The following is a 21,073-nucleotide window of genomic DNA, read 5'->3' on the forward strand; positions in this document are numbered from 1 at the left end:
ATGGGTTTGCCCCCTACTCGTCCCCCTAACTCCTCCAGGGTCCTCCCAGGTCCATCCCCACTTTCTCAGCTCTTTTCAACTTGGTGTCTTTTTTAGCCCACTGAGCACAGTTTTTTTTTTTTTTTTTTTTTTTTTATTGCTTATGTATTCTAGGGTGTGTGAGCTACACCCTTCAAAATAAACCAGACTCTTCCTCCTTCCGTACCCATTAGCTTTCTGTAGCTCCTCGGCTGGGGTGGGTAAATCATTCCCGTGTCGGAACGCTGGCCAGCTTGGTCTTTCGCAGGACTTGTGTAGACAGCCACAGCTGTAGCCCTAATGCGTGCAGTGGTTCAGTCACATACAGAAGCCATCGCTTCTATCCAGCCCTCCCTCCTCAACTCTGCCTTTTACAATTGTGGGACCACAGGTCTTCCATGATGATAGGGAGGGTTCTTTGTATCCCAGCCTGGCCTCAAAGTTACTATGTAGTTGAGGATAGCCTCAGTCCTCCCTGGCATTGCAGGTACGAGCAACCAGATGGTGCTGCTTTGGATAAGAATGGCTCCCATAGGCTCATACATGGGAAAGCTCGGTCGCTGGGAAACGATACTGAGGAGGACTAGGACACTGGTTCTCTACGTGTGGGTCGAGAGCCCTTTGGGAGATAAAGGACCCTTTCACAGGGGTCACCTAAGACGGGGTCACCTAAGGCCATCAGAAAACACAGATATTTATATTATTCATAACAGAAGTGAAATTACAGTTATCAAGTAGCCATGAGAATAATTTTATGGTCACCACCACATGAGGAACTGTATGGAAGGGTCTCAGCATTAGGAAGGTTGGCTCTGCTAGAGTAAGTGTAACTTTGGTGGGGGAATGTGTGATGGGAGTGAGCTTTGGGGTTTCAGAAGAACATGCTGTGCTTGCACACGCTCTCTCTCTCTCTCTTTGCTGCCTATGGCTTAGGATCAAGCCATGGCGAGGAAAAGGTACCTGACAGAACCAAGGAAACACTGGTGCTGGGACTGATTCTCTGTGTGCTGATGAAAACCCTTTATAAACTGCTTCACAGAGGCTCTTCGTAAGCACATGAACTTAGATCCAACTACTGAGGCTGGAAAATTATATGTACATACATATTTTATATCCCAGTCTCCCTCAGATATTAAGAGGAGGCTCCAAAAATTGCAAAATGGCCCTCCAAATCCTTCAAAAAGACCTCATTAAAAAAGCCTTTGAAGCTGGGGTGGTGGCCCAGGAGGTCTACTGCCCTCTTCTGGCCCCTGTAGGCACTGCACTCATGTAGCAGACACTTGCACATAGACTTTCATACACATAAACAAACCAAGGAAACCTGTCAGATGATGCCTGCTCCTTCTAATACCTCTGCATTCTATTATCTTGACACATACAGAAATTTCCTATTTTTTTTCAAAATACATCAAGCGCTAATCCAAATGTGACATTCCAAGCTCTAACTAGAGCTGCCTTAGCTGGTTCACTCTTCCCCTCCCCCCCCTTTTTATAGTCTTCCTGCTCTGTGGCTCTTCAGCCTACCTCTGTCTTCCCAGTAACTGCTCTCCAGTTTGCACTCTAGTAATAATAAGCAGCAAATGTGGTTGCTGTTCTCAGCACATAGAGTTTTCCTGGCCTATTGACTGAAATACACCCCCTACCCCTGCAGCCAGAACAGATGATTACACTAGAGCCCTCAGGGGAAAAGATAAAAGTTAAGTTTTCATTTACTTCCTGTGAGTGTCTATGGGCAGAGGACACACCTTCCTGCTGTGGTTTCACTGGGAAGCAGGAGTCTTTGGACACGTTTTCCACCTCAGCACCTATGTCACAGAACTGGCTGGACCTCAGCCCCAACAGCTGAAACGTCTTCTACTGCCATATTCCTCTATTACACAGCATGTACGTAGGTCAGATGCCAGTGCTAATGGAAATTAGAAGGCAACACAGTGAGCCAACTCCTCCATAATGGGGGGCCTGCTAAACTTAGGATGCTTTATGAGCTGCCTGGATTCATGTTTATAGTTCAAGGAGAGTCTAGGCTGTGTGGATCCGTTCATGGGGCAATTCAAGGACTACAAGATTCTGACTGTGGGCTTGGTCTTTCTGGTTTTGGTGAGTACTTTCCCTGCCTCTGGTTGGCTTCCTTACGCTTCTCCTTGTGTGCAGTAGATTGGTTAACTTCTTTCATCTTGGAGAGTGGACTGGGGCAAGCTCTCGTTCTTCCTACTTCCACTGCTGAGGAATATTTGGGGTGTCAACTGGAGGGGAGAAAATCCTTTCACAAGGAGTGTAAGCAGGAACCATGTGTTGGTGCCCAGCAGGGTATCTGAGCTCAGAAGTTGTCCAGGGAAGTCCCGAGGAGAAAACTATAGGCAAGTACGTGGACTATTGCTGAGCAAATGACTTCTTGCCCAACAAAGGGCAGGAACAGCAGACAGGAGAGCAATCCTACCTATGTCTAGCTTGGTGAAGAAATGGGTTTATTTGGCTCACTTATAGGAGTGTAAGTAAGGGGTTGCCCCAAAACCACATAAGCAAATAAGGCTCTGCACACAGCTTCTCTACAGCTGCATAAATGGTGCTCCCTGCTATTAGCTTTTGCCTTTACGTGCTCGGCCCCTCCAGACACCAGCTGAAGCAGGAGCAGAACTGCAGACAGCTGGAAAAGGCTGGGAGTGGGGCTGCTGGAATTTCAGATAAGGATCTAAGGACCTTCCCAAAACCCTCCTTTGACATGGGAAAGTCTGCAGACTCGACCTTGCCTGTTCTCACAGCTGTTCTGGTGAAAATGGTAATTAATGGCTGTGTTCCACACCAGCAATCCCCCATTTCTCTCGCCTTTAGAAGATGTCCTCTGTGTTCAAGATAAAGACAAAGAAGTCTTTTGGTGTCATTTTTAGCATGGAGGGGGGAAAAGTCAGGTAATAGAAAAAAAAGGCATGCACACACACACACACACACACACACACACACACACACACACACACACACGGGGCGGGGGGGCAGGGGTAAAGAGGACCAGTTAGAGCGGTGGGGGACAGACCATAATGGGGTGAGTATGACCCCAAATGCATTGTATATGGGGATGAAACTGACACAGTAAATAAAAAAATAAGGCTGGGCAGCAGTGGCTCCTGCCTTTCATCCTGGAACTCTGGAGGCAGAGGTAGGAAGATCTATGAGTTCAAGGCCAGCCTGGTCTGCAGAACAAGTTCCAGAACAGTCAGGGTTACACAGAGAAAGCATGTCTCAAAAAAAAATGCAAAAGAAAAACAAATTTAAATCCCCGCTTCCAGCAAAAGCATGCTAGGAGATTGGGATAAGCCTTTGTTTCTTTATAAAGTTCTATACAAGAATAAGCCAAGAAGGAGGAAGCTTTTCCTGTTTCTTTGTCTATGAAAACAGGAATTTTAACTCATAGGGCATTGTTATTGATATTTAAGCAGCAAGTTGTTTCTTTTTTTTGCATGAAAATATAGATTTCTTACTTTCCTTAGAAGATGAATGAATTGAAATATAAGATGACAAATTGGACATTCTTCTTTTTTAAAGATTAATTTATTTTATGTATGTGAGTATGCTGTCATTGTCATCAGATACATTAGAAAAGTGCATCAGATCCCATTACAGATGGTTCTGAGCCACCCTGTGGTTGCTGGGATTTGAACTCAGGACCTCTGGAAGAGCAGTCGGTGCTCTAACCACGGAGCCATCTCTCCAGCCCAAACATTCTTCTGAGAGCAATAAGAGTAAGAGATTTTAAAAAATAGATTCCTTCTTTCCAGAGATGTTGATTTCATTTCTATAGTAACTGTGTGTTATATGAAAGGGAAGGTTTTGTTACCTTCTCTATTCTAGGATGGCTTGCAAAACAAGCTTCAGGCCAATAGTGCAGTAAGATCCGCCTCAAAAAAAAGCAGGCAAGCAAGCAATCAAATTACCTAAAAAAAAAGGAACCAATTAGATTTCCCCTAAACCTACCGGCTGTTCTTGGTTCCTGTGGAAAGAGGAAAAGGTTCCTTCAGTGTGGTTGTTGCTGGTACGTTGCCTATGCACTTGTGAACCTCGCTAATTAAATTAATTAGGACACACAGAGAGGAAAGTAGACAGGGAACTATTAGAGATGACAAGGGGGAACACAGGAAGGGAGAGGAATACAAAAGAGAGCAATGGAGGGCTAGAGAGAGCTCAGTGGTTAAAAATGCTCACTGTTCTTCCGGAGGACCTGAGTTCAGTTATCAGCACTCACACCTAGTGGCTTACAATGCCTGCAACTCCAGTTCCAAGATCTGACACCCAATTCTGACTTCCATAGCACCTGAACATCTGTGGTACATACATACATATACATTATACAATACACATACATATACATTATACATATAATATACATACATACATACATACATACACACACCTGAATAAAAAAGAGGTTTGTGGGTAGTGATACACATCTTTAATCCCAGCACTTGGGACACAGAGCAAATGTATCTCTGTGAATTTGAGACTAGCCTGGTCTAGAAAATACGTTCCATGCCAGGAAATAACACACAGTGAGGCTTTTCTCGAATAAACAAATCAAAACAACAACAACAAAATCTCGGTACTGATGAGGTGGCTCAGTGGGTGAAGGTAATTTTGTGCCAGACTTGACAACCTGAGCCCAGTCTCTTGAGCCCCACATGGTGGAAGGAGGGAACCACTTCTCAAAAGTTGTCATCAGAGTTCCACATATGTGCCATGAAACGTGTGCATATACATACATGCACACAAATAAATACATGTGAAAAAGAGGGAGCAGACTCTTGCTACCTCAGGCGGGTGGGGAGGCTGGCTTCACCCCTCTCTGGCTGCAGCACTCAGGAGATTTGGCACTGCACCTTGTCTAAGCAGCACATTAGAACTGTCCCTGGCTCAGGTGAACCAGCCTGAGGGCATGACATCACAAGGGCTGACTCCACTCCTTGCCAGCTGAGGCACTGGCATTGGTTGAGCAAGCCAGGGTAGTACTGGAGATTGAGTAGTGTGGGTATGGGAGAGCTGGTGGGCTGACCAACTCAGCTACCACTCTCTCTCTCTCTCTCTGTGTGTGTGTGTGTGTGTGTGTGTGTGTGTGTGACTGCAGGTAGCCACAGAGTTCAGAAGAGGGTGTTGAATCCCCTGGAGCCGGAGTTACAGAGAAGACTACTTGGACATGAGTTTAAGACAATAGAAAGTTCTTTATTAGCAGGCCAGCTACCACACTGGATGTTCAGTCTCCCAGTGTAGCCCTGCGCCTTTCTCATATGAGCTTTAAAGCACAAAACCAACAGTCTGAGCTCATAAAACGCCACGTAAGGCAAACCAGATACATGGGTGTCATTAGCAAAGAAGGAGGAGGAGCAACCCAAACCAATGCTCTGTGCTTGCCTCCCGCTGTCTGTGGGTCTTTTATACTCCTTCATCATGGGCCCCTTCATGTGTTTTCCCCCTGTATCAAAGCATTCTTTCACCTGTGTGCCTCAGCAACACATCATTTGACACAGCCGACTCTCTAAACAAACCAGAAGTTCCCACCTCATATCCCCCTTTCTGTTTAAAAAATGTCCTATTCCCTAACATCAACAACCTACACACAGTAGAAATAACTGTAAGAGCCATCACATTTTAAATAAACGACTTATGTTTGATATAGTCAAACAGCAGTCTAACCAAACAACCTTAAGTTTGTATCAATATAGGATAATTCAACAAAAACCCGTTAAATTTGTATTATGAGCTGGGTGACAACAGCTATAACACATCAAATGACCAAACCTATGCACCTCAACTTAAGGGACCAGGGCAACGGTCTTTGTACAATTACTTCCTGCTGAACTGGAATAAAGAATTCCTGTATGGGCCCCAAGTGGGGAAATGTTTAGTTTGGAAAAAAAAGCCAGTTACAGCATTTGTTGCCCAGCCTCTGCATCGTTCAGTCTCTGTGTCATTAGGGTTAGACCTTTTGAAGTTGATTTGCATGCGTGTTTTAGAGAAATAAGTAACTGAGACAGTCTGTGAATCCCCTGGGCTGTCCGTTTTATGAAGACATTCCTGTGTCAGCCGAGAAGAGAAGACTGCTTGGACCTGGTCTAAGCCAACAGAAAGTCTGTATTAGCAGACCAGCCACGACACAGGGTGTTCAGGATCCTACTGTAGCACTGAGTCTTTCTCAGGGTGAGTTTTTAGGCACAACAATAACATTCTGAGTTGACACTGTCCAGTTAAGGAAAAACAGCCAGAAGCAGAATTACAAAAGCTAAGCCGGGTCAGTGCCTATCACGGCTCTCCCAGAACTATGCAAACATGATAGGTTAGGACTTTGTTGTAGTTTGACAGATGGTGCTAGGTGCTGAGTTTTGCAGCCTGAATGGCACTTCCATCATGGAGCCAGATGTGCTAAGGTCTGGGGTCCTATATTCCCGACTTGTCTTAGTAAATGAGTCAAATCATGAACTCCTTCTGTTTCAGTTTAAGATGCAGGGCCTCACTGCTAATCCAGTCAGAATGAAAATTAAGCACCCAGCCAGCACTGATAGCAGAGTAGTTAGCCAGGGGGACCAGAGAACAGAGACTGGTAGTAATATTCCCCAAACACTGGCAGTAATGTTATTTAATTACTCACGATAACATAGAAACATCAGGGTTCTTCCTAAGTCAGATAAAGGTTTCTTTATCTCATGAGAAGTCTAAGCCTCTCCAGTTTTGAAGGACCATTTTTTCAGGAGATTCTATCTGGTGTTTAATTCGTAAATGGAAACTTTTGGTACCTCTGGGTCCTCATCAACCTATGTACTTAGTTTGGAAAGCATCAGAATAGGCTCATCCATTCAAACCAGTACATATTCACGCAGCAGCCTCTGGGCCCAGTAATACTTTTGTTATCCATATAAATTAACCCATAAGGCAGAATAGCAGACATCAGAATGAGAGGAAATGCCTAGGTTAAAAGTTTGTGATATCAGATATGTTTCAGCACCTTATCCATCCTCTAACAATAATTTGGGCTGTACCAGTCACGGTGAGTTTCGTCAGTCACTGTGGGTGACGGTCTGGTTAGTTTTTATCTTTGTGCGGTGCAGGATGGGTATCTAAGCATCACTAGCAACCTTGGCTGATTTTGCTTAATTTTTGGTAATGATTAACTCTATCCCCAGGGTCCCTTCCTGCAGCACAGGTTTTTCCTGTCTCCCAAGGCCAGAATGCTTTAAAGAAATTCCCCCTCCCCCATGAAACCTCAGCTTTATAAATCCTATTTTTACAATGGAAACTCCCTTGTTTCTGGCAACCTGGGAATCCAGCCACATGTAAACTTTCCAAAGATAAATTGCTATGTCTTCCCTTTTCTCCGAAACTAGACATTTAAAGTGAACACCAGCAGGTCAAGGCCAAGATGTTTACAGGTTGCTGTGTATAGTTGTTGTATAGTTATTCTAGCTAATGCCTTGCCTGTGTCTGCCTTCCTCAGATTATGGTCAAGGCCTGAGGTGGTGGCAGGTGGACCCTCTATTCATAATGGGGAAGACAGCAATTTGTGGAGGAGGCCAAATATCCTCTGGGAGGGCCAAGAGTTTCTAATATCCTTTTCCCCAGCAATGAGAAGCCTCCTCTACAGATCACAAGTGGAGTAGTAAAAGCATATCAACTGACACTCTGGATATATAGTGGGGGCTTTTCTTTTCCCATCTGAGAGCAAGGCTCAGAGCAATCAGTTCAAACCTCTGCAGGCTGAGGTACCTGGCTTGGGCCCAAATCCTCTGGGTTAAAGAAACTCCTAACGCGCCAATGTTCCTGGTTTCATCTTCACGTCGTGACACTTACGGTTGAGCACTGTGTCCTCGGAAAGAGGGTACCTGATTTGATCTATGACAGTGGGTCCCTCAAATAGGACTTGAAGTGGGCCAGGCATAGGGCATGGTACTGGGTCACACACCCTTTCGATAGCCAGTGTTTTGGTGCTCTGCAGGAGAAGGCCTCAACCGTGCCGAGGGGTGCTGTGGGTCTAAGATTGTGACCCAGGGCTAACTTGTTTTTATTGCTGCTCTTTCGTTTATTCATTACTCTGTCAGTAGCTGCCACAGCTCTTAGACAGATGGGCCATCCTGTGGCTACAGGGCACAAATGTTCAGATAGTATGTCACAGGGCATTTCCAGGACATTCGTATCTGTAAGTCTAACTGCGCGTCGTCAATAAAGAAGGTGATAGTGGCTTTTACTTTATGTTAAAGGTCTTGTCCCAATCACTTCTCTGTTGTTAAAAACTTTTTAAACTCCCTCCAGCAACTGAGACTTACTTATACCTTGAAAATTTTTAGACTTTTATAACATTTTAAAGAAATATTTGGGCTGAGACTCTTTCTTAGTAGCCATCTTTAATCCTATAAAAGGATCTAGCTAAATTTTTTAAAGTCTCCTTGGACAGTGTTGGATAGAAGGAAAATTTTGTTATGTCTTGGCTGCATTGCTGGCATAGATCCTCTGTCAGCCAAGGGACAATTAAAAAAAATTTTTTAGAGAATGCTGAACTGTATGAATCATTGGTTGAATTCCCCTTCCCTGGGCCAGCTTAGACCAGGCATGGGCCAGAGGTAATGCTTACCTGAATTAACCATTTCCCCACCCCTGTGTGTGTTCTGCCTAGAAGGCAGGGCATTCTGGATGAGAGGTCCACCTCCACACAGGGACCAACCCTGACAGCGAGCAGGAGTCAATCAACTAAAAAGCAAGTGCTTCCGCTCCCAGAGTGGATAGGTAGAGGTGTTTTAAGTTTCTCTGCGTATCCTGTCAGACCCCTATGAAGAGTTAGGCAGTGATTGATCAAAGGGATCCCTGGGGATTTGAACATCTCAAGCTGCACAATAGGAGTCCCCTGACCAATGCACTCTTCCTTGTCTCAGGGGGTTCTGACCTCCACAGTGTCTCAGGGTCTTGCGGGGGCTTCCAGAAATGGGGTGGGGTATTTACCATGGAAGACTGCTTGGACATAGGCCTAAGCCAATAAAAAGACTTTATTAGGAGGCCAGTTACTATCCTGGGTGTTTGGGATCCCACTGTAGCCCAGAGCACTTCTCAGGGTGAGCTTTTAAGCTCCAAACCGTGTCCTGGGTTAACACACTTCAGTTAACAAGGACAGTTAACAAGAGCTGAATTGTAGATGTTGTGGTACACTTAAGAGCTTTCCCCATAACTATGAACTTTACTGGGTTAGGTGCTTCTTTTTCTTTTTGGCAGGTGGTGCTGTGCACTGAGTTTTTCAGCCTGAATGACACTTCTTTCATGGAGTCAGTTATGCATAGGTCAGGGGTCATGTTACAGGTACCAGGAGCTGAGCTCTAATCCCATGCAAGGGTGGTATGTAGATTTTAGCCATTTATCTATAGTTTAGCCCTATGACTATAGTTATTTTTATAAGACTTTATAAATTGTTATTGTGTGTGGTGGTTTAACTGACAGATGTCACCTAAGATTCCAGTATTTGAATATTTGGTCCTTCTTTGGTTGTAGTATTTGAGAAGGTTGGAAGTGGTGGCCTTGCTGAAGGACATGTGTCCCTGGGACAGGGCTTTGAGAGCTTAAGCCTTACCTTACTTCCAGTTTTCTGTCTCTGCTTCATGCTTGCAATGGAGGATGTGAGTCCTCAGCTTCCCACTTAATTTTTTTTTTTTAATTTGTGATTATTTGGTGTATGTGTGTGGGATGGTGTGCAATTGTTTGAGATTCGGGATGTGTGATTGTGTGCATGTTTGTGATGTGATGTGATGTGTATGTGTGTGTGTGTGTGTTTGGGTTTTATTGCTATAAAAAGACACTATGACCAAGGCAACTGTTATAAAGGCAAACATTTAATTGGGGCTGGCTCACAGTTTCAGACATTGAGTCCATGATCATCACAGTGGGAAGCATCATGCAGGCTGACTTGGTGCTGGAGGAGCTAAGAGTTCTACATCTTGATCTAAAGGCAGACAGAAACATTGTCTCTTCTGCTCTGGGCACAGCTTAATCATAGAACTCAAAGAACACATACACAGTGACACACTTCCTTCAACAAGGACACATTTCCTAGTACTGTCACTTCATTGGCCAACCATATTCAAACCAGCAAATTCCACTTCCTGCCTCCAGAGAGTTGCTCAAAACATGAATCTATGGAGACCATAACCAATCATAGCATATCACAAACTACCTTTAGTCTAGCTTCAAAAGTCCCCAGAGTCTATAGCAGTCTCAACAACGTTAAAAGTCCAAAGTTCAGTCTCATCTGAGAGTCATGCAATCACTTTAACTTGATCTCCCATAAAATCAAACTTAAAAAAAAGAGCAGATCATATCCTTCCAGCAGCACAGGATACACACTACCATTCCGTGATGTCACAAGGAGGAAATGGTGTACCAAAGTAAGACTAAAAACCTGCAGGGCAAACTCTAAAGTCTGCATCTCCAAGTCTTCAGATCTCCAGCTCCGTTTAGCATTATGACTACAACAGGACCCTTTCTCCTTGATAGTTCCACTTCCTATTAGCAGCTCTCCTTGGCATTTGTAGCCTGGCTCTGGGATCTCTACATTTTGGGGTCTCCAAGTCAACTTCAACTTTACAGCTTCTTGTTCTAATGGCTGGGGTCCACACATGATCTTCTGGCATTTTCTTGGGTCAGTTCTCCAGCTCTGCCCTCTGCAGCATCTCGGTTCTGGATAACCCCACTTCACTGCTGATGGTGGTCATCACAGTCAACATTCACTATCAGACCAAGACGGAAGACTTTGCCATCTCCTTGAGACTAGCTTGGGGAAGGTTTGTTCAATTTCTCATGGGTCAGGCACAGCTTTTAATAAAGAGGAAGAACCCCAGCAGGGACCCCAAATTTTTGGTAACATGTGGTGACTCAGTTGGGACTCCTGAGAAATTCTGGCAACACTATTGCCCCAGTCTTGAGATGTTTCTTTCACATAAAGGTCATGGTGACTCAAATGCTAGGCTTGTGAAGGACAGACAGAAAGACAGGCAGGTAGGACTCGGTGCTACTCAGCGAGTAGGAACACCTTCCAGGAGGAAAACGGGACACACTCAACACATTGGCATAATCTTCTTGCTTTACCCACAGGTGTTCGGCCTCATGATGCCTTGGCGTGAGCCCATAATCCGGTGGCTCCCACAACCCCATCCAGCCTCTGGATATACCTCAGAGACCATCAACTGGGACTCGCTCCCTCAAGAACTTTCCAACCTGACCAACCTTCTATACTGGCCTCCAACTGGGGGAGACAGGGATGACTTTTTGGCCTCTACCAGCCCCCAGACCTCCACCTACCACTTGAAAGGCACTGCCCAGGGCAACTATACTCTGGGGAGTACCCTAGAGGCCATCCTTGTGGCTAGGGACCACTGGGGCAGGCCCAAGGCTCACGGTGGAGATCTGTTTCGGGCACAGCTGCTGGGCCCAGAATCGAGAGCAGGAGTCCCAGGAGAGGTGAAGGATCTGGAGAATGGCACTTACCTCCTGTCCTTCCCCCTGCTCTGGGCTGGCTGGGCCCAGGTGCACGTGCGGCTGATCCACTCCAGCGAGGCAGTTGGGGTCCTGCAAAGAGTGTGGAGGGAGAAACGAGCCACTGTTGATTTTAGAGGCTATTTCCAAGGGACAAATGGCCCTCAAGAGACTGTCATCTGTAACGTGGACCCCCAGTCAACTGGAGCCAAAGGGCCTACCTGCCAGTACAAGGATATGGTTTCTGGGGAGATCTGGTACTGTGCTCAACCCCCCACTTTGCCCTGCAACGCTTTAGTGGGTCACTCAAGTGGAAGCTATCTGAAGGTGACCACACGACATGATGAAGACCTGCTGGCTGGGTAAGAAATGGAGACTCTTGAATGAGTCCCAGTCTTAACCATAGGCACGTGGAGAAGAGAAGACAACTGGAGGAAGTCAGTTCTCCCTTTCCACACGAGGGGCCAGGTATCAAACTCAGTCTGTTGGGCTCGGCAGCAAGAACATGGTCGTCATCATCCTCTTCATCCTTATCACCATCCTCATCCTCATCCCTGTCCCTCATTATGTAGATTTGTACAGCCCAGAGCAAACTTGGATTTCTGGTGTGGTTAAGAGTGACCTTTTAATGACGGGAGAAAAGTCAAGAGTTCAAGAACGTCCTTGGACTGGGGTGAATGAGCTTAAGACCCCCGTGTCAGAAATGTAGGGATGGCGTGGGATGGGGTGGGATGGGGTGGGTTAGAGGAGGGTGTTAAATTTTCTAGTGACTGTTTGTGTAAGAAAAATAACAAAATTTTTGTGCTCTCTGGACTGTAGTGGCAGGAAAATTGGATTTTCTCACATGCTGTGGAGCTCCATTTGTTATCAAAGAGAACTCTATGGCTCTTGTATTGTCTTAACTGTTAGTGAACTGATAAGACCCTTCCTTGTCTATTCCTCCTAACCACTATATTTGCCCCATGTTAGTGTGCTCACATTAGTGTAGTGACCCAGATTTGTACAAGGATAAATAACCAGTCAGACGTGGGCAGCTCTTTGCAAATCTAATTTTCACCTGGCCAACCTCCCTCAAAACTCACACTCTGTTTCTTCAGGAATGTGACTGACCAGAAACTCCCTTCAGGAGTCCCTCCAATCCTGGTCCTACCAGCGACCCAGGAGAACGTGAGCAATATGGGTGAGTGAGGCTGGGGCATGTTGGGGATGGGGATGGGCCTCAGCTTAGATGGGCAGTGTGTGTGTGTGTGTGTGTGTGTGCACTTGTGAATGTATTTGGGTGTTTATCTGTATGCATGTGTGTGTGTGTGTGTGTGTGTGCACTTGTGAATGTATTTGGGTGTTTATCTGTATGCATGTGTGTGTGTGTGTGTGTGTTTGTGTGTATCTATGTGTGTTTAATGTGTGATAGGGTGTAGGTGTGTATATGTGTCTGTCTCTCTGTGCTGAGTCTTCAGGCATGTGTGTGTAATATATGTGTGTGTCTATGTGTGTGTTCCTGTATCTCTGTATGTTTGTGGTATATGGGTGGTGTTGACTTTCTCGTACAGAAGTACACAGACACCAGTCTGATATCAGAATGCTCTCCGCCCCCCTTGTTCCCCATCTTACTTTATTTTACTTTGAGCTGTGTTACCGTCTTTGCCGGGAAGTGGTTTCAATTGGAAGTGAATTTTATCTGAGGGTGATTAAAGTAGGAGAAGACTGGGGACCTGTCCAAGGGTAGCTGTTTAAACAGTGTGCAGCGTGCGAGCAGGAAGGAAGAACTGATTTTGTTCTTTCCAGCTGCAGCCAGCAAACAAAGGAGGGTCAGTTTTCACACTATTGCCCACAGAGGTTCCAAACGCAGTGTTTGCCAAGTGACTTACAAGTGCTGAGTGACCTTGACTAGCCAAGCACTCAGTGTTCAGACCCGGCCTCTCTCTTGATACTCCCTAGAAAGAAAAAAAACTGAGGGCATTGACACCTCCCTCAGAAAAGTAAGGGAGTCCTGGATTCATCATATTCCCAACCCAAAGGTGAACCTGAAGTGGGGGACAAGAGTAGTCTTTGAGATTCCAACCGAACCCCCTACACACACACACACACACACACACACAAAGAAGTCTTTGTAGAAACTCTGCTCAATAACTAAATAACACTAGTCATAGGGTGGGTGGAATGTACCAGTTGCTTCCTGCTGTCCTTGAATACACCTGATACAGCCCTCCCCAGAGGAGACCAGGTTGGGTCTAGAGCCTTAGGCACAAGGATCCAAGTGCTTAGCCCTGTGGCCTTGGGCTGCCTGTGTCCAGCTTCTTGCAAGGCCCAGGCTGGAGTTCAACTGCCCAGACCCCTAGCATCCTATAGCCCCAAATGCATGGTCACTGAGGGAAGTACTTGTTCCCACATGTGGGTGACCACTCCTACCAGGAAAGGTATGTCTATGACCAACAGCCATCTGCCCCAGGAAGGAGGAAGGGCTTCTGGTGCCATATCAGTTTTGGGATGGTAAACATTGGGACACAAAGGTCCTTTTGAAGACAAAGTCTCTCATTGAGCTTGGAGCTTGCTATTCAGCTAGGCTGGATGGCCAGTGAGGCCTCAGAATCTGCCATCTCTACAACCTCATCTGCTGGGGTTCCAACCATACCACATCCAGCTTCTGTACAAACCTAGGTCCCCATCATTGCACAACCCACTGTGCCATCTCTCCAACCCCAGTGGGTTTTATTCTCTTTAGTCCCTGTCCTGCCATGGAACTGTAGGCAGTATTTAGTACTGGGGCTTCCCTGCCTTTCATTTTCCTTTCAAACTACCACCATATAGGCTGGGAAATAGTATTCACACACAGACAGCATACACACATGCACATATATTAAAAAAGAAAGAACACCAGGGGTAAATCCAGCTTCTGCTGGGCAGTGTGGTGCATACCTACTTTCTTGTCACTCTGGAAAAGGAGGATCACAAGTTCGAGTCTAGCTTCACCTGGTATTCAAACTCAGGATCAAAGCCAGGGCTTCACGCATGCCAGGCAAGCATTCTCGGAGCTCGGCTGCATAGCCAAGTCCTGGCAACTCCATCCTTTCCCATCATTAATAGCAGCAGTTTTCCTCGCCAGCCTTTGGTTACCTTCTCTCTGCTTTGAAGTGGCCTTTTCAGGGTTTCAGCTTTGTCTTTTGGAGGGTGAGGCTGAACAAACCTTTGTGTGGCTGATCTCTGTGGCTCATCCCACATCCTAACCTATGTCCCTTTGGTTCCCCTGCAGCTTTTCTTGGTGTGTGGTGGGGACAGCAGGTCCTGAGCACTGTGTGCCAGAATCCAGCACACCACAGTCTTGCTCTGGGTCGTGGTCTTCAGCATCTTTCCTGCACACTGCTTCCAATTGTTGGTTGAGAGAGAGAGCTTTTGTTGTTGTTTTTCAATTGAAAGTTGTGTGTGTGTGTGTGTGTGTGTGTGTGTGTGTGTGTGGTTTTCTTGTGCAGTGCTAGCTGGCCTGGAACATTCTGTGTGTAGCAGGCTGGTCTCGAACCCACAGAGATCTGCTGACTTCTGCCTTGTGAGCGCGCGTGCGTGTGTGTGTGTGTGTGTGTGTGTGTGGTCAGAAGAAAGCCCTGTGGTGTCAGTTCTTACCTTTCACCTCAAATGGGTCCTGGAGAATTGAACTCAAGTAATCACCAGGCAAATGCCTTTAAAACTTGTGATTCCTTTGCCTCCATCTCCTCAGGTACAGGCCAGAAGCTAACACAACTGGTTTATTCAATGCTGAGACTCGAACCCAGAGCATCGGATATAATAGGTAACCATTCTACAACTCAGAACATCTTCTGAAATCCATGTTCCTTTCCTTCACTTGTTTGTTTTGAGACAGGGTCTCACTATGTAGCCTTGGATGGTCTGGAATGTGCTATGTAGACCATGGTGGCCTTGAATTCATAAACCTCTGGCTGCCTCTGCCTTCCAAAGGCATGAGCTACCATGCCTGACCCATCATCATGTTCTTAATCATGGTAAATTACTTACTTAATAGTCTAAGTTCTCAGTGTTGCCATCTGTAAGTGGAGACATGGCCAGTGCTACCTTCTGAGTTTGGAGGTGTACATATGGAGTCTCAGCACTCTAGGGCTGAAGGCAGGAAGATTGCAATGTTGTCTTAGTTAGGATTTCATTGCTGTGAAAAGACACCGTGACCTAAACAACTCTTATCAATGATATTTAACCGGAGCCGGCTTACAGTTTCAGAGGTTCAGTCCATTATCACCATGGTGGGAAGCTTGGCAGCATCCAGGTGGATATGGTGCTGGAGAAGGAGCTGAGAGTTCTATGCCTTGATCTGAAGGCAGCCAGAAGGAGGCTTTCTTCTGTAGGAAGCTGGAGGAGAATGGAATTCTACATTGGGTGGAGCTTAAACCTCCACATCAAAGCTCACCCCCCTCTGACAAACTTCTTCTCACAAGGACACACCTACTCCAACAAGGCTACATCTCCTAGTAGTGCCATTCCCTGTGGGCTAAGCATTAAAACACAGGAGTGTATGGGGGCTAAATCTATTCAAACCACCAAAGATGTCAAGGCCAATGTCAACTACACAGGAATTTAAGGCTACATGGGCTACATAAGACTGTTTCAAACACTCATGTGCGTGCACACACACACACACACACACAAATGCAAAAAAATCATTTACAAAAAAATGTAAAGAAGCTGACATTTTGTAAGATGATTTTTGTTTTTATATTTTGTTTGTTTGTTTTACATCTGTTCTTTTCTTCTCCCCTGTAGCCTTGCCCTCCCGGCCCCCATGCCGTCCTGGCCACCTGTCTCCAAAACCCTCTGGCTTCTACCACCAAGACAGATGGCACTCGACATTCTGTTCTAGCCGCTCTTTCCCCACTGTGGACAGCATCCTCAACTGCCTGGCTGGCCGCATTGTCTACATGATGGGGGACTCCACACTTCGGCAGTGGTGGGAGTATCTGAGAGACACGGTGCCCTGTGAGTGAGCGTGAGGGAAGAGAAGGGTCTGTGAGGACCTGTGATCAAAATCCTAACAGCGATTGCACTGAAGGAGATTCCCTTGCTTAGCAGAACGGTGGTGCAGGCTGCTGGCTCTTTCTGAAGGCAATGGGTGTTTTGTTTTAGGACACAAGGTCTCACTATGTAGCCCTGGTTGGCCTAGGCGATCACTATGGTGATCAAGCTGTCCTCAGAGTCACAAGATCCACCAGCGTGTGCATCCTGAGTGCTAGACTTAAAAGCAAATCCCAGCTGGGAGTGAGTTTTAAGAAGATCGTGTTGTGCGTGGGTGTGTGAATAAAGGGAATGTCATGTAACCCAGGCTGAGCTGGAGCTCCATGTGTAGCCAAGGTTGATTGTGAAGCTCTGATCCTCCTCTCTCTACCTCCCAAGTGATTAAATTACAGGTCTGTGCTACCACACCCTGTTGGTGTCATGCTTGGGGTATTTGGGATATAACTCGGGGTTGCATGGTAGGCCAGATCTCTTCTAACCTATCCATATCCTTAGCCTGCAAGAATGAAGTCACTCAGGAAGTTGTCTTCCTTGTTTAGTTACCAGAGCTCAGGAAAATAGCTAAACAACAGTGCAGCAAACCTTCAAACAATGTGATGTGTGATGATAGTGAAAGAGTCATTGCTGGGTTTCCAAAAACAATCTGCAGCCACCATCTTGAGTATGTGTGTGCGCATGTGCGTGTGCATGTGTATGTGTGTGTGTGTGTGGAATGCATGTGCAAGGTTGAGCACATGTCATGGCACATGTGTGGAGTTCAGAGGACAACTTTTAGAAGCCAGTTTTCTCCTTCCAGGGATGGAGCTCAGGTCCTCAGGGACTTTTACCTTATGAGTCATCCCACTAGCCCTGCCGCCCTAAGCAAGCATTCCCGGTGCCGAGCTACATCCCTGCCGCCATTGTTTGTGATCCTAGTAAAAATACTTAACATTATAGATCTTAGTGTCCTTATCTAGAGTGGAGAGATAAATACTACTTCAACCTGAGTATAGCACTGCACTCCTATGGTTCCAGCACTCTGGGGATATGTCTCAGGCAGGGTTTACTGCTGTGGACAGACACCATGACCATGACAACTCATATACGGGCAACATTAAATTGGGGCTGGTTCACGTATTTAGAGGTTCCATCTGTTATCATTAAGGTGGGAGCATGGCATAAAGTGTTCAGGCAGGCATGGTGCAGGAGCTGAAAATTCTCCATCTTCACTTGAAGGCTGCAAGGAGAAGACTGGCTTCCAGGCAGCTAGGATGAGGGTCTTAAAGTTCATGCCCACAGTGACACACTTCCTCCAACAAGGCCACATCTACTCCCACAAAGCCACACCTCTAAATAGTGCCACTTCCTGAGCCAAGCATATTCAAACCACTAAAAGATAATAGTGGGAAGATTAGAAATTTGAGGCCAGCCATTCTCAGCTACAAAGAAAGTTAAAATCTAGCATGAGCCACAGAGGACCCCCTCAAATAGTTGTGTGTGATACACACTATAATACACTATATAAATATACATATATGTAATATATGTATACACATTCATATATATGTATGTGAGTGTATATGTGTATGTGTGACACACACGCACACAGTAGGTGTAGAATTGCATACCTTTATTCCCAACACTTGGAAGCAGAGGTGATCAGATTTCAAGGTGATTTCAAGGTCAGCCATGGCAACAGAATGAGACTAGTTGCCAGAAAACAAACAAACAAACAAACAAACAAACAAACAAATAAGTGAAATGTATATGTGTACAAGAGGTAATTAACAATTTCAGGTTAACTCACTGAGTGTGTGTGTGTGTGTACACTCACACACTATAGTGTGTGAGAAGATCAGAGGACCATGTGCAAGAGCTGATTCTACCATATGAACCTCAGGGGATCAAACCCAAGTAATGAGTGCTGGCAGCAAGCCCCCTTCCTGGCTGAGCCATGTTGCTCGGCTCCCAATATTAAAACTTTGCTTCTCCTTCCCACAGCCCTGAAGCCAGTTGATCTACACGCCACTTATCAGGTAGGTCCCCTGATGGCCGTGGACACAACTCGGGGGACAGTGTTGCACTGGAGGGCCCATAGCTGGCCCCTGCGTTCTATCCGCACCCCTGTGGCCTCCCTGCACTCTGTGGCCAGAGAACTACACGGCCTGGCTGGGGGACCCTACACAGTGGTGGTGCTGGGCATGGGAGCGCACTTTACCACGTTCCCTCCCTCCATCTTTGCCCGAAGACTGGCAGGGATCCGGGCAGCCGTAAAGGCCCTGCTGGATCGGGAACCCAGCACTCTGGTCATCATCAAACTGGCCAACACTGGCTACAAATCCGTGTATGGCAGTGACTGGCTCACACTCCAGGTGAACCGCTTCCTCCGCGCTGCCTTTGATGGTCTCCAAGTGGCCTTTGTGGATGCGTGGGAAATGACGTCCAGCTTGGCTGTGCCGGACAACATCCACCCAAGGAAGCTTATTGTGCGCAACGAAGTGGAATTATTTCTGTCCTTCATCTGTCCCACCTGAGCACTCCTGAGGGACCCGAGGCTGAACGGCTGGGGAGCCTGGGTGTGGCCCTCAAAAAAATGCCAATGATGGAAAGGTGAAGCTACCCCTGGCTCACCCACTCTGACACTTTGGTGCCTTATTTTATATTTCTCTCTGTGTGCCACATGTGCTAATGTAGTTGTATACAAATGTTTTGCATACTTTTCTCTTTTTGAATGTAAGGGGTTATGCTGTGTATACACACACATATGTACATGTGTTCTTTCCCATATGCACTCAGAGGCCAGAGGACACCTTGGGTTACCGTGTTCTATCAGGGAAATCCTGTTTAACATTTCTCAGTAGCTGGTGTTGCTTCAATCTCATGGAGTCTGGCACTAGGCAGTGTCTTTTATGGATATTTAAGTTCAGTATAATTTGTGATATAAGGGACCATTTCCTAGTGCAACACAATCCATGTGTACAAGGACGCATAACACATCTTAGAGACCTTCCTGTGTATTTCAGTCACTGTTCCTAGAATAGACAATAAAAGAGCCACTGTGGCTGCAAACACTACCAGGCTGGGTAAGTTCAAGGATGCATCACCATTTTGGAGGTGAGTTCTTTTAATTCTATTGACCCCATGCAAAGATTGACTGATATAAAAATGAGTACACTACGGCCTATCCTGGGCAAACCTTTATACCATGCAGGAAAGGAAGGCAGTATGAACAGCCCCATCCACGAAAAAGGTCCATCCAAAGGCGGTTGTTTACGAAAGGCAAGGGTATGATTAGAGGTGGGACTTCCATAAGGAGGGATGTAAGCACATTCAAAGTATGAACGATGTGATAGAAAAACATCATTGGGACAAATGTCTATCAGGGGAAGCCTTGTGGATACAGTTGTGGTTCTTAGTGCACAATGCACACAAGTAACCAAAGTGCCCAAAAGTAGATGGCGCTCCTCTGACACAGAAAGACCGTTCCTGTTACTGTCATATAATAAACAAAGCCTCCAGTTACTCTCTAAACTGCCAGCGAGAGATAGCACTATCCTAGCAACAGGAGTATCAATTTCAGGACGGAACACTTTCAGATCGTCTCCTTCCCATACTTATACAAGTAAAATCCCTACCATCAGAGCTTTCTAAAGAGTACAAGATGCTTGAGTCTGTATTACTGCACTCGTACTGATTCATTCCATTAGGCCAACCAAACTATCCTTCATCCATGTGACTAAATATTTGTATGTTGTCTTCTAACCAGAAAACTGGTCCTAAAGGATACAATAAATCCTTAGCATGTTGCATTAACATGATGCTGTCTCTTGGTAGGGGGCCCTTTTTATACCCCACAACAAAAGCCATTTGTGTTCTGCATTGACAAGCTGAGAATTAAGATGCAGTCCAGTCTGTGAACCTGAAAGCATCATTTTGGTGGTCAGTAGTTTCTGCCTAAATGCTTTTGATGTCTCCCTGAGTTATCTATCCATTTACTCTTCCTCATGGTATGGATACCACCTTTCTATTTTTAAAATTCACCAATTAAGTGTTTAAAAGTGTTGTCTCACAGGAGGTTGATCATGTGGACAGTAAGGCATTTTAGTAGCATGATTAATATTCACCAACTGCAAAAATCCCTTAAAGAGCTTTGTGCTATAGGCAGGGATGTTATCAGGTGTTAGTGGTAATGGCTGAAGAGCTCTTGCAGAACCAAGCATGGCCAAGGTGGCACTGACAGATTTTGCCTCTTACCCCTTTCCCCTTTGCTAAACACCATTAGATTACATACCTAGAGATGGCTTCCAAGGTCTACTCTCTAATTTGGTCACTTTCTGCTCTTGAGGCTGATTACCAAGATCCAGCAATCTAAGCATTAAAGTCCAGCAATCAAAATCACCCCTTTGCCTGCTCTAGTTAACATGCCAAATCAAAACAAACCAACTCACCGTAACACAGGTTTCCCCTTCCCCTTTATAAACCACCCTTCGCTTATGTGTCTGCCTCCTCTCTATTCATAGGAAGCTCCTGGAGACAAATAACCCTGATCCCTGTCCCTTCTTCCCTTTTTCCTTTCTCT

The 21,073-nt window shown here is 45.8% G+C and overlaps 1 protein-coding gene across 1 annotated transcript; it reads left to right on the forward strand.

Moving 5' to 3' along the window:
* Positions 1–2,058: 2,058 nt before the first annotated feature.
* LOC308439125 (NXPE family member 3-like) lies at positions 2,059–19,028 on the forward strand (the record flags this gene model as incomplete). Its single annotated transcript, XM_080940750.1, has 5 exons — positions 2,059–2,115; positions 11,122–11,864; positions 12,600–12,682; positions 16,267–16,479; positions 18,496–19,028. 5 exons carry the CDS (start codon positions 2,059–2,061, stop codon positions 19,026–19,028), a joined length of 1,629 nt encoding a protein of 542 aa, XP_080796876.1.
* Positions 19,029–21,073: the final 2,045 nt, after the last annotated feature.

This window comes from Micromys minutus (assembly GCF_963924665.1).
Source record: "Micromys minutus genome assembly, chromosome: 29".
Lineage (NCBI taxonomy): Eukaryota > Metazoa > Chordata > Mammalia > Rodentia > Muridae > Micromys > Micromys minutus.